Source organism: Chanodichthys erythropterus, chromosome 5 (genome assembly GCF_024489055.1).
Source record: "Chanodichthys erythropterus isolate Z2021 chromosome 5, ASM2448905v1, whole genome shotgun sequence".
Lineage (NCBI taxonomy): Eukaryota > Metazoa > Chordata > Actinopteri > Cypriniformes > Xenocyprididae > Chanodichthys > Chanodichthys erythropterus.
The window spans coordinates 31,542,402-31,556,230 of NC_090225.1; the positions used below are offsets into that span (position 1 = coordinate 31,542,402).

The 13,829-nt window shown below is 38.3% G+C and overlaps 1 protein-coding gene across 1 annotated transcript in view; it reads right to left on the minus strand.

Annotated features, from left to right (window-relative positions):
* slit1a (slit homolog 1a (Drosophila)) overlaps positions 1-12,780 on the minus strand; it is a 96,897-nt gene extending 84,117 nt beyond the window's left edge. The window contains exons 1-4 of the mRNA XM_067386891.1: positions 12,371-12,780; positions 5,626-5,697; positions 2,793-2,864; positions 505-576 (exon numbers count right to left, since the gene is read on the minus strand). Of these exons, the coding sequence (XP_067242992.1) occupies positions 505-576; positions 2,793-2,864; positions 5,626-5,697; positions 12,371-12,552 (398 nt within the window). The 5' untranslated portion in view covers positions 12,553-12,780. The remainder of the gene's footprint in view (positions 1-504; positions 577-2,792; positions 2,865-5,625; positions 5,698-12,370) is intronic.
* Positions 12,781-13,829: the final 1,049 nt, after the last annotated feature.

Here is a 13,829-nt window from a genome sequence, read left to right on the forward strand (position 1 = left end):
GAGCCATAAAGTGATTGCTGAATCTTTATAAAGAGTATTTCAAGCAATTTGACAATGATGATCACGAATAATGATTATAAAACCCAGCAGTATATTCATAATAATTCAGAATATTCATTCATAACAATACAACAACACTAAAAAAGAAAGAATCTCTTCCTTTTATCAAACTTTAGTCCCAATACATGAACAATGAAGACTAAAAAATAAAAACTAAAGCTGAAAAATCATCCATCCTTCTACCAAAATCACTCAAAATACAATCCCGCTGTCATACATGCAACATCAGAGAGCGCTTTTGTAAATTTCGAGTGACACCGCAGGTATTAATAAGCTGGTTGCTCACAATACAATAATTGATTAAAACATTATTTTCCAAATGCTTAAATGTGAATGTGGATTCATTGCGTGATTTTCCAAATGCATCAGGCAACATGAATCATCAAAACATCAAACCAATTCCATGAAAACCAAGCAAGAAAACAGCAGAAAACAGGGACTTACAGTCTGGACAGAGCCGCGTTCTTCTGAAACAGAAGCTCTGGAAGCTGGTGAAGCTGGTTCCTGTTCAGACGTCTTTGAGAAAAGAAGAAACAAACACACATTCAGAGACTGAAGGAAGGCAAGACAACAGCTCTAGAACTGTTTATGCTGGAAAACTGATGATTCAGATGCCCTTGAACACTTAACCTCAGTTACAACAGGGGAATAAGATGCTTTACATAATGACAAAACAAAACTTCCTGAAATATCGTGAAGAAAGCAGGAAACTAAACCTGGGGAGCTCTGGCTCATGCACAAAATGATACTAGCAAGTGAAACAGCAAATCTCCAGAGTTAAAAATCAACTCTGCTCAGAGTACATATGGTCCCTCTCTAAATAGTGTTAAAATAACACTGAAGCAGAGTTAAAGTTAATGAGATAATTAAGCAATTAATTAAGTGATGATTGTGCATTAGTGATGAACGCCTGCTGTTAACAAGCAATTTTCTTCAGAATCAAAAGAGAAATACAAGAAATACAACTGACTTAAGTCACAGCCTTATTAATTGCTTAATTATCTCATTAACTTTAACTCTGCTTCAGTGTTACTTTAACACTATTTAGAGAGGGGCCATATGTACTCTGAGCAGAGCTGATTTAACTCTGGGGATTTTACTGCGTTCAGGGAGTTGTTATGCACAACGGTTTATTGCTTTTATAAAATGATTAGTCCATAAAATTATTTATTTCAATGAGGTCACAGGTGTATGATTGTAGAATGATTTAGAACGGCTTCAAATGCGGCTCAACCAATCAGAATCGAGGACCGGTGTCATGAGAAATCGAGTCCCCCCCAGGAATCGGGTCTCCTTTAGGACCCAGGCGGTAATGCCTGATCAAAAGTTGTTATCATGATGACTAATTATAATCTATTTCACTATTGTATGATGTTTATTACATTAAGTACACAAACAACATGCTTGAAATATAAAATGAATGTCTATGTATTGCATAATAAAACAAGCTGGAAACACAACCATGTCCAAAATGTATTTTTTTATAATAATAAGGATTGCTGCAACATACTATGTTCCGTAAAAGTAATTTAATATTAATTTTACACAATAATAGCAATGTGGTATAGTATATAATATTACTATTATAGTTTTTAGTACACATGCTTAGTACACACAAATATCATTAATTAAACATACTGGAAATTGAAAACTATATTGGAAGCAAAACACATACCTAATATAAATACATATAGCTAGTATATAAACCATGTAATTTTAAAGACAGCGGTTTTTATAACGCTTTTTAAATTATATAAATCATTACATGATTTTGCAGGAATTATAATCAAGCACTAAAAATACTACCCATTATAAGGCAGTTGAACCAGTGGGATCACTCGGGGTCCTAAAGGTGACCCGATTCGATTTCATACCACACGGAAACTATCCATTTTATAAACTCAATTCTAAATGTTTTTTTGACGCAAGACTTTTATTTTGAAAGACATGTGTGAAAGCTGTTGACTCTTCTGCAAAGACTTTCCATATCAGCGTTTTTCCATTCCACTAACTGCACTACTTTTCCATTGTTTTTCTATGTAAACACATGTTTGACTGTTGCTCTTGCATCTTTTCGCTCAAATATATTCAACTTTAACAGAAAAAAAAAGTGTCTCTAGACCTCGCGAGGTTTTATTTGTTTCCACTGCCCTGTGTCTCGTGTTGTCCTGATTCAGTATCTGCGGTCAGATGAGATGATGTCAGGCTATGTTAGAGTCATTATTCTAATGTTATTTTCTCAACTTAGGGCCGCTTCACACAGAACACATTTTTGCGGTTAAAATTATGAGCATACAATGTCAGTTACAGTGCAATTACCAAAAAGTACCAATAAATTATGTAAGTGTTGGTGTGTGTTCACTGGGAAGGATTTGTATGCATGTTTGATGTTCATTCTGTTCATCGGGATCAGCTTCCATATGTTTCATTATTCTGTAGTTTAACCTTAAATCAAACTACCACAAATTCTATATTTCTGATGACTGGGAAAATGTGGGCAAACCAGCTGACAACCACTTATGTATCCTATAACTAAACATTCAAGTATATGATAATGAACAACAGGAATATCCAGAGATGTAAACTACTCTTTTTATGTCAAAGTTTGATTTTATTTTTAATTTTATGTAAGCCTAATTGAATGTGAACAGCCTAAAATAATTGAAGTGATTTACAGATTAGGCACCTATTTCCCCTGATAGTGAACTGATGTTGAACTCCAGAACACTTACAGTCTCTCCAGCTCCTTCATGTCATCGAACGCTCCGCGCTCCACTGTTCCAATCTGGTTCTCCATCAGCTGCCTGTTCAAAACGGCCAAATTACAGGAAATTACTTAAAGGGACAGTTCACTCAAAAATAAGCATTTGTCCTTATTTGTTGGCTGGGGTCATGTGGAGCCCTTTGAAGCTGCATATATATGGATTTTGGACCAAAAATGGTCAACGTTGAGCACCATTCACTTGCAATAAATGGAGAAAAATCCTTGAATGTTCTTTTTCCAAAAGCTTAATTTCGCTCTGGCTGAGAGAAGAAAGTCATACACATCTTGGATGGCCTCGGGGTAAATAAATAATCATGAAATTTTCATTTCTGGGTGAACTATTCCTTTAAAACGGCAGCAGGTGAGATCTGAGGGGAGGTTTGAAGGAGCCACTAAAGATGAAAGCTCTGGAAACTTCATGCAGTCTGTTTCACACCGTACTCACAATCAGCAGCGGCTTCACACTGACAGAACTGTGACTCTATACAGAAAATAGCATTGATGGCGAGGAATTATAAGATGCTTAAAGGCTTAAATTGGCCTTTGAGAAACAAATTTGGTTGTGAAGAGAAAGTAACTCATAATAACTTGAAGAAGGAGAGCACATTTACACCCAAATGGTAGTTAATATACACAGAACTGAACCAGAACCTCAAGGTCTAGCTACCGTATAAACTGCTTAGATCGTCTTCATAGAGCTGATTTAAAGTGCCGCTTATGGCATTGTTTTTCCAGCAATGGGTGAGTAGTTCACTCTAGTGTTTTTGTTTTTATAAAAGCCAAAATATTAAATAGTTTCATGGTGCATTTTTGATGTGAGTTATTTTTATATTTAGACCTACAGAATGCCATAATATCTGTGAAGAGATTTCCCTTGGAAAGACATTAGGAATAAATTGTCTGTGATGCAATATCAATATATTTGTCTGCCTTTGATTATACCGTCAAAAATCTACATTGGAAAACACATCTATATTATAGTACATGCTGTTACAACAAATAAACTAACAAAATTGTTAGAAAAAAGTTTCCACTTGCTAACATTAGGTAATAAACTAATAATGAATCAATGTTAATTTCAACATTTACTAAAACATTATTCAAATCTATCGTTGTAAATGAGCTAATGTGAATTCCGGAAAATTTGGGACATTTTTTAAAATTTGAATAAAACGAAAACTTTCAAATCACATGAGCCAATATTTTATTCACAATAGAACATACATAACATAAACGTTTAAATGGAGAAATTGTACAATTCAAAATTGTACTCATTTCAAATGTGATGCCTGCTGTAGGTCTCAAAATAGTTGTGACAGGGGCATGTTTACCATAGTGTAGCATCTCCTCTTCTTTTCAAAACAGTGTGAAGACATCTGGGCATCGAGGTTATGAGTTTCTGGAGCTTTGGTGTTGAAATTTGGTCCCATTCTTGCCTGATATAGGTTTCCAGCTGCTGAAGAGTTCATGGTTGTCTATGACATATTTTTTGTTTAATAATGCTCTAAAACCTTTATATACCTTTCAGCATTGATAGTGCCTTCCAAAACATGCAAGCATCACTTATGCACCCCCATACCATCAGAGACACTGGCTTTTGACCTGAACGCTGATAACACGCTGGAAGGTCTCCCTCCTCTTCAGCCCGGAGGACAAGGCGTCCGTGATTTCCAACAAGAATGTCAAATTTGGACTCGTCTGACCATAGAACACTTTTCCACTTTGAAACAGTCCATTTTAAATGAGGCTTGGCCCACAGGACACGACGGCGCTTCTGGACCATGTTCACATATGGCTTCCTTTTTGCATGATAGAGCTTTAGTTGGCATCTGCAGATGGCACGGCGGATTGTGTTTACCGACAGTGGTTTAGTTGGCATCTGCAGATGGCACGGCGGATTGTGTTTACCAACAGTGGTTTAGTTGGCATCTGCAGATGGCACGGCGGATTGTGTTTACCAACAGTGGTTTCTGGAAGTATTCCTGGGCCCATTTAGTGATGTCATTGACACAATCATGCCGATGAGTGATGCGGTTTCATCTGAGGGCCTGAAGACCGCGGGCATCAAGTCTTCGGCCTTGTCCCTTACTGGAGATTTCTCCAGTTTCTCTGAATATTTTGATGATGTTATGCACTGTAGATGATGAGATTTGCAAAGCCTTCGCAATTTGACGTTGAGGAACATTGTTTTTTTAAAGTATTCCACAATCTTTTTCCACACTCTTTCACAGATACAGATTGGAGAGCATCTGCCCATCTTTTCTTCTGAGAGACTCTGCCTCTCTAAGACATCCCTTTCATAGCGAATATAAATTATCAGTTAACATAATTAGTTGCTAGATGTTCTCCCAGCTAAATCTTTTCAAAATTTCTTGCTTTTTCAGCCATTTGTTGCCCCCGTGACAACTGTTTTGAGACCTGTAGCAGTCATCAAATTTGAAATGAGCTCATTTTGTGCATAAAATTATAAAATTTCTCAGTTTAAACATTTATGTTATCTATATTATATTGTGAATAAAATGTTGGCTCAAGTGATTTGAAAGTCTTTTAGTTTTCATTTTATTCAAATTTAAAAAATGTCCCAACTTTTCCGGAATTCGGGTTATAACAACGAAGAGTTAAATAATGTTAAAAAGATTATTAAATAGTGTAATGAATGTATTGCTCATTGTTAAGTAATGGGACCTTATTGTAAAGTGCACAGCAACCAGAGTCATGCAATAAGAAGCATCTGCTCTTAAGATGATCATCACATATTTATATACAAAATGTGAAGTACGTATAAATGTAGAACAACTCACAAAACTCGAAGATACTTGAGTCCAGAAAAGTCATTTCTGTTGATGCGTGTGAGGTTGTTTCCATTCAGTTCCCTAGAAAAAGAAACAGGAGTTACATGTAAATGTATTTTCATTCCAGGTGTGGATATAACATTGCTGTAATTACTAATTTTGCTCAACAAGTGTCATAAACCAAACATGATATAAACATACATATACTGCCCACTATAACTGTACAAAACGATATGGATAAATACGATTTCAACTCTAAAGAATGATGTGCAATGACTGAATGGCACATAACAATATTCTGAAGTTATATATATATATAATGTAAAGCTTGCTGCTGCTGGAAAATACTGTGTGGGTTCTTCACAAATGTCTGCTCATTATTGGGAACATGTGTTTCTTTTTTGTTGTAAACCTCGTCCCCAATCACTGAGAGAAACACACACTCACACACACAAATCTCCCATGAATACTGGATACAAAGTCATGCACTTTCTATTGGTTCTAATGACCACTCCTGGGAGTGCAGCAAAACAGAGACAGAGAGATTGCAGACAGATGTATACACAGGTGCACAGGCATAGGGACATAAATAATGGGCTGCTATTCATCAGCCATGGCCGGATCTCCTGATATGTAGATGCTCCGCGTATTATTGTTTTGTAGTTAGACATTATACTATCTACAAGTAACTTTGCAACTGCATGTCAACTAGCAGTCATTACAGTATTAGACTGCCTGCTTAATATTTGCTAACATTTTATTTTGATGCTCCTCCAACAGTCTTTCTACTATCTACAAGTAACTTTCCAACTACATGTCAACTAGTGGTCATCTGCTTAATATCTGCAAACACTTTATTTTGATGGTCCGCCAACACTTTCTACTACAAGTAACTTTACAACTGCATGTCAACTAGCAGTCATTAGAGTATTAGTAGACTGTTTGGTTAGTTAATATCTGAAAACACTTTATTTTGATAGTCCTCCAACAGACTTTCTACTATCTACAAGTAATTTTCCAACTACATGTCAACTAGCGATCATCTGCTTAATATTTGCCAACACTATTTTGATGGTCCGCCAACACTTTCTACTACAAGTAACTTTGCAACTACATGTCAACTAGTGGTCATCTGCTAACACTTTCTACTATCTATAAGTAACTTTGTACTACATGTCAACTTTCTCTACTAACCCTAACCTGACAGTCTACTAATACTCTAATGAGAGTTAATTGACATGTAGTTGCAAAGTTACTTATAGTTAATAGTATAAAGTCTAAAGTAGACTATCAAAATAAAGTGTAACCAAAACATCAACATATAAGTGCATCTGAAATTGACTATTGTCTCACTTTAAAATGCCTGTAAATTAATATATAAAAGAACTCTCATATCTCAAACTCAGTAACGTTGTATAATGAATCAATTAACTTGCCTAAACCTACTTGGCTTCTTGAGATAAAAAACACCTGTGGCGATCAAGACTTCGTCCATCAGAACATTCATGCTGGAGCTCAAGGGGTTTGTATCTCAATCCTTGAAGCTCCTCCAAACCAGCAAACACAGCAGTTTTCAGATGTGATACTTCACTGATCAAACCACATCCTACATTACTAATGATCCACCCAGGACATTCTTAAATATAAAAGGTTCTTTATTGGCTTTGATGGTTCCGTTAAGAACCTTTAACTTTCATGGAAACTTTCAATTGCACAACAGGTTCTTTAGATTGTTAAAATGTTCTTCACACTAAGAAAAGATGGTTATGTTAAGAACTGATGACTGAAAGGTTCTTTGGGGAAACCTTTCTTTCTTCTATGGCATCGCTGTGAAAAACACCATTTGAGACCTTTATGTTTAAGAGTGTAAAAATTTTATTGATGAACGAAAGATTTTTGTACTGGATTTTGCTTGTTTAGATTCTGTGCTCTCAAAAAGGTGTGTATGCATGACTTTCTAGAGCTATCCAAATAAGGCTAAATGCATCTTAACACCAGCTTTAAATGGCCTAATCAGCAAGGTTGGACAGTTCAAATGCTCAAAAAGTTTTTTAACATCATCAATCAACTCTAAAGTCATGCACTACAAATGTGTAACTAAATGTCTAAAAAAATGTGCAACTATTTAACCATGTGCTATCCATAAATAAACCATTACTCACAGGTCACTATTTTTACCCGAGAAGAGTTTGTTTTCTTAAGAAGAGCAGATTAAATGACTAACATTACATAGTTTTTATCTTCATCTCAACTATCACTTAGTTACTCTCTCCTGCACTGTAGAAAATCAAGTCTCATATATTTATAAAGCCCTTTAAAACTACAATGCAGACCAAAGTGCTAAAAATGAAAGAAAAGAAACCTGTTTGTGCAACTAAACATTTTTATTTACAGTAACCACAATTCTATTCACTCTTTTTACATTTATGCAATGTGAAAGTTATTTTAATTAAAATATTTTTGTATTGTGAATCAAGTTGATGGATTTTTTTGAACTGGCTCTTTTTTAGAAATATGAAAGGACTGCTTCTCTATAATCTATACCTTAAAAGAATGTATGTGAGTGATCAAGCACAGTGGAATATGTTCTAACAGACACAGTAAAACATAAAGCATGCTCATTACAGCTCATTCAGACCACTTAAAACTGGCTGTGATGTGAGTTTAAAGAGCAATCTCTACCACTGGCAAAGTGCCACAACTATTTCTGCCATAACACAGTTGAGTTAGGGGGGAAAACCACCACTCATTAACCAGCTAATGAATTAAAAGAGAAAAGCACATTTCATGGAAACCCTTTGATGCTGTAAAGCAGGGCTTGGTGGGCCAGTTATGGAGCATTAATGAGTCTGATCCATCAAGCAGTTCTCAGGTAGAGTTGTTCACAAGGATCTAAAAAGGCCACCCTGAAACTTCATCATACAGTTGCAAACGAAAGGCCAAGAAGAGGTTAATCAGTGATGATGTATAAACAGCTCCTTATTTCCATAATGTTTGTATTGTATCCCGCATAGGCCAATCTTGTTTATTCATTTCCCCACTGCTTAATTAGATTTGATGAGCATTTAAATTGGGGGAAAGCCAAAGCATTTAAACATGCTGTTTCAAATTTGCTCCATTACATCTGGGCGTTTTCACACCTGTCTTGTTTGGATTGTTTGTTTTAGAACCTTAGTGCGGTTCATTTAGGCATATACTGTATGAATCTGCATTCAGATCCGCACGAAAAAAATCGGTTTTGAGTGAGATGGTCTCGACCCACTTGAAAACAAACTCTGGAGTGGTTCACTTGTAGTGAGAAAGCAATCCGACCCATATTGGAAAAAACTGACATTGCAATCTTTTGATTCACTGTACAAGTTAAATATAATTAATCTGGGTGATTTTCTCTTTGTATTTTCTTGTTTGATTAACATTAATGACACAGACAGCAACAGGAATATTAGGCTGCTGTCACTTCGAGACTAATGCATAAGCATCTGTGTTTACGAGGATACTTGCCGAGATGGGCATTTTGACATAATTTTATGTGCATGTGTCCGTTCAAGCACAAATAAACACAAAAGAGAACATAATTCGGTGTTTGCGTGCATCTGTTCTACAGTATGTGTACAGAAAACAGAGTGTGAGTACCGAATTGAGTTCTCTTTCACGTCTTCTTGCACTTATATGGTTTTAAATCGCATGAATGTTTAAACTGAAAAGACCTAAAACACTTGCAAATTATAAACTTTCTATGATGGTTAAACTTTGCAATTAATCTGAGAATCACATGCATTTAGAATCATGGTCTGTATGGATCTTGAAATTGCAGATGCGCACATTGCCATATTGATGTTAAAACAATATCTTGTGCAGCCATAGTATGTTGTGTGAAAAGCAGCAGTGTTTGTTTTGCTTATCCTCTCCAAATGTATCATGGGTCATAAGCGCCGATCCTCTGGGCTGGAACACCCACGGAAATGGTCGAGCACCCACAGAAAAATATGAGATATTCTCCATTGATTTTAACCAATAGAAAATCAATTGGAGCTTTCAGACACGATCTTCACCCTTTTTATAGTTTATTTAAGCATCTCAAAGAGATGGGACTTAAATGCTCCGTGGAACAGACGGATGACTGCGAACAGGTGATCTCTGACCAGTGAGAGAACAGTTTCCTTGCACATGACTTGTATTAACAAATTTTGGTCCACCTTGTGGAACCGAACCGAACCAAGAAGAAATTGCAACATGGTAACAATTTTAATCCCTGTTTCAGGAACAAACCACATGATCTACAGGTCTGAAAACGCTCAAAGACATTTAACCCTGCCACTGACGGAAATTTCCAGTTTCTGTGTTTTTCTTCTGAAAGACTACAGAATCTCCGGATCAAAAAACAGGCAAAAAAGAAGCAGAAACATGTAATATCATATGTAAGCAGATGCATAAAATAATGCGATCATCAATATTAAACAGCATATAAATCAAAACTGCCTAATGTTCCCTAATGAAATGTTGACCAAAGATGAGATACAGGACTGTGCAAGCATTAGGGGTTTTGATGGACTCGATCTACTACATCTATGCTTTGTTCATCTTTCTGAATCTAATCCAGACATAGTCTTTGACAAAACCTTAGCGGCAACTTTTTTTAAAAAAAGCTGGCAGTGAAAGAGGTAAGAACCACCATTCACTGCATGTCTGCTTTTCCCCCACTAGACAGAGCACATAAACACACTCATCTGTACTGCTATGTGACTGCCATCACAAAGACCTCTCACAAGATAAAAGCTCTGAATTCACAAGCTAATCTTGTATTGGTTATGAGATTTATTGCTGGGATCCAGCAGCAGAGCCGATAGTGTTTCTCAGTCTGAGCCGCCGTCCACTTTCAAGACAATCAATAAGCAATCAGTAGGAAGCTCACAGGGACATTTGGCCTGCATGGAGAATTCTTGAGTACATCAGAGCTGGAGTTCACAGCGCGAGCGGCCCGATACTCTGAGTTTAAAGAGAATTCTCAATCAGATTGCTCATCAGCGGTGTTTGATCTCAGGCACAGCAGCTTCCAGAGTGTGTATAAATAGATGCACTAGCATAGATAAAATAAGAAGGGTCGAGTCTCTGGACGTCTGAAGATGAACGCAGGGTACATATAAAATGACTGAGATTATTCATTTAAAGAACAGAGAGTCTGATGCATCTCAGAGCGCATTAAATAATCTGTCTGCTTTAAACAGTCATACGCCGGACGCATAAGAGGGGGCATTCACTCCGCGTCGTGTGTGTAGTGAGCAACTCCCTCCACTACTTACTTTAGTTGTCTGGCACATTCATACTCTTCAAAAACCTTTGCATTGGCCAAAATCTCAGGCAGAAGCCAAGAAAATGTTTGTCTGGTGATGGCCTGTGAGCGTGTGTTTCAGGTCTGAACTGTAGGTTAATGGGGAAACCTTGTGGGGTGCGAGAAATGGGGAGGGGGGTGTGATTTTCACACTTCCTGAACACATAGTCATTACAGAATCCATCAAAGACATCCAGAAGGCTGGATTTGATAGAAATGCCCCTTGACAAGTGCAAATAGATTAGTTTTGTTCATCTACCCCCAATGATCAGACTTGAACGTGTGGAGACTGACGGCTGTTCCTGCCACACTTGAGACGCTCCGTCAGTCGATCAGTCGGGTACACACTCACTCCTCAGCCATGCCTTGTTTGTAATGTGACTTGATGAGGAGGATAAACCAAAAAAGATGGTTTTAAACTTCACTGTCACACAACTGAACCACTGAAAACTGATCAAACTCGCTTGTGGCTGATGCAGTTTGCATATTACACTTTATTAACTAGATGGGCCTTGTCAGCGCCAATAGCCTAGTGGTCTGTGCTTTAGGCGACCCGAGTTCGAGTCACCTTCATGGACCTTTCCCGATCCCTCCACCAACCCCCACCCCCATTCACTGCCTTTCAACTAACTGTCCTATCTCAATATAAAAAAAAAGGCAAAAACACGAAAAAAATTGATGGGCCTGGTTGGCGCCGATAGCCTAGTGGGCAGCGCTTCGACATATAGCACGGCTGCGCTTTGGTGACCCGAGTTCGAGTCCCAGCCTGGTGGACCTTTCCCGATCCTTTTCCCCCTCTCTCTCTCTCTCTCTCTCCCAAATCGCTTCCTTTCAACTAACTGTCCTATCTCAATAAAAAAGGCAAAAATATAAATCTTAAAAAAAAAAAAAAAAAAAAAAAACCTTGATTGGCCTTGAAATTCAATTCAATTTAATTTCTCGAAATCTTAAAGCAGTTCTGGTGCTTCTCTGACATGTATAATTAATCAGATTTCCTCATGCAGAACTATTGCATTTTAGTAAATGACTAACCCTACAGAGAAAAGCTTGTTAAGTAAATACAAAACATCACATTTGAAAGTGACAGAACTATAGTAAGAGATTCATTCCAGAGACCCAACAGATAAAAGCTTGTTCAGTAAATATAAAACATCTTATTTGAAAGTGGATGGTTGAAAGAGTGAAAGGAGAAGGGAAAGTTCTCAAGAGCTGAAGGAGTGATATGGGAAGTTTCCCTCCTCCAGCAGCATGTGTCAACAAACAGACGCATTCGTGCCGATCACATCCGATTGTACCTGTCCAGGACGGCAGTGCCTCATTCAGCTATTGTTCTCATTCAATTCCTTTTGGTAATGATGCAGACCACCCCCCCACACATACACACCTACACACGCACAAGCAGATGGAGGTAAAGTGTCTACTCACAGCCTCTCTGCGTTTCTGGGAATGTTCCTGGGCATGGTTTTGAGCCCCAGCCCGTGGCAGTCCACTGTGGTGCCGCTGCAAGTGCAGAGCGCAGGACACGCCGTGGCAGCCTCACACAGCAGCAGTATCCGGATGCACGCCTCCACCAGCCTGCCTACAGAGTATCCTCCTCTCGCAGGCATGATCCTTGAGACGCGAGCGCTCAGGCTAGTGCTCTCCCAGAAAAAAAAAGCGTCTCCTTCACTTTCTGCACAAACTCTCCTTTTCCTCTTCTTGGAGGAGTTGCTTCGCCGCTTGCGTGCGTAACGCGCTCCTGCCTCACTGCTTTTGCTCAGCCGTCTGCCTGAAGAAAGGGGATACGGAACAGCAAAGGAACAAAAAATCTCTCTCCTCTCTTCACACACACACACGGCAGTAATCCATCACAAGGATCTACAAATAGCAGTTCCCGGACTCCTCCCACCCCCTACCCTCTCTCTCGCACCCCTCCCTATCAAGCCCTGCTCTCCCCCACCCCTGCCAGAACCTCAAACTCCCCTCTCTCCGCTCAGACGGCACATGGCACGCCGCAGCCCGTCCTCAGGCAAAGGCCCCTGCGAAGAAAGTGGCCCGGGGAGGGGTCCATACCCCCCACCATCCCTCCCCTCCCCAAAAGAGCGGTGTATAATCATGTTTTGGGATGGGGGAAGGTTAGAAATGCAGAGAGCAAAATGACACAGCCTTTGTGGAAAGCATGTGGACTTTTTTTTTGTTGTTTGTTTGTCGCATGACTTCATTGAAATCCAAACCTTGGCTGAAGGGAGCAGGGAAAAAAATCAGAACAATCGAAGTCCACCTTCAGTCATTTTTCTGCCTCTGATGTGTGGATTGTCTCAGCATTATACTTGGATTGAAGTTTTCTCTATATCTCTGTTTTATCACAAGAACAGCCATTCTTTTTGAGAAAGTCATAGTTAATTAAATGAACATGAAAAATGAATGCCATGAGATGCTTTTGCAACATTAAGCTTGGAATGCAAAAGATATGGCCATCATCCAGCGCTTCCTAGTAAAACAGTCCAATTGTGGATATCATAGTAAAAATTAAACCCCTAATGAAAATATGCCTTTTAAAAATCAATGACATTCTCTGTCATATGAATTCAAATAAAACCATAGCATGATACATTTAAGCATTAAGCATGTTAAAAGGTCATGCATTCCAGCCATATTTGTGTATTGGGTTTTATTGGTGTTCTTGTGTGTCAGACACAACCAACAATGCAAAGAAAATAATGCAATGAATAAACATAATGACAGAATGTTGCGTATCCTTCCAGTGTAAAGTGTCAGCAACAATAACAATAACAATGTGTCCGTCTTAATGAAAGGTTTTTCTGGACAAAAGGATATGCTGAAAGGACTTCTCCACACTTTGCATCTGATTTACTTCACACAAATTCCTCCACTGCTCCCCCTT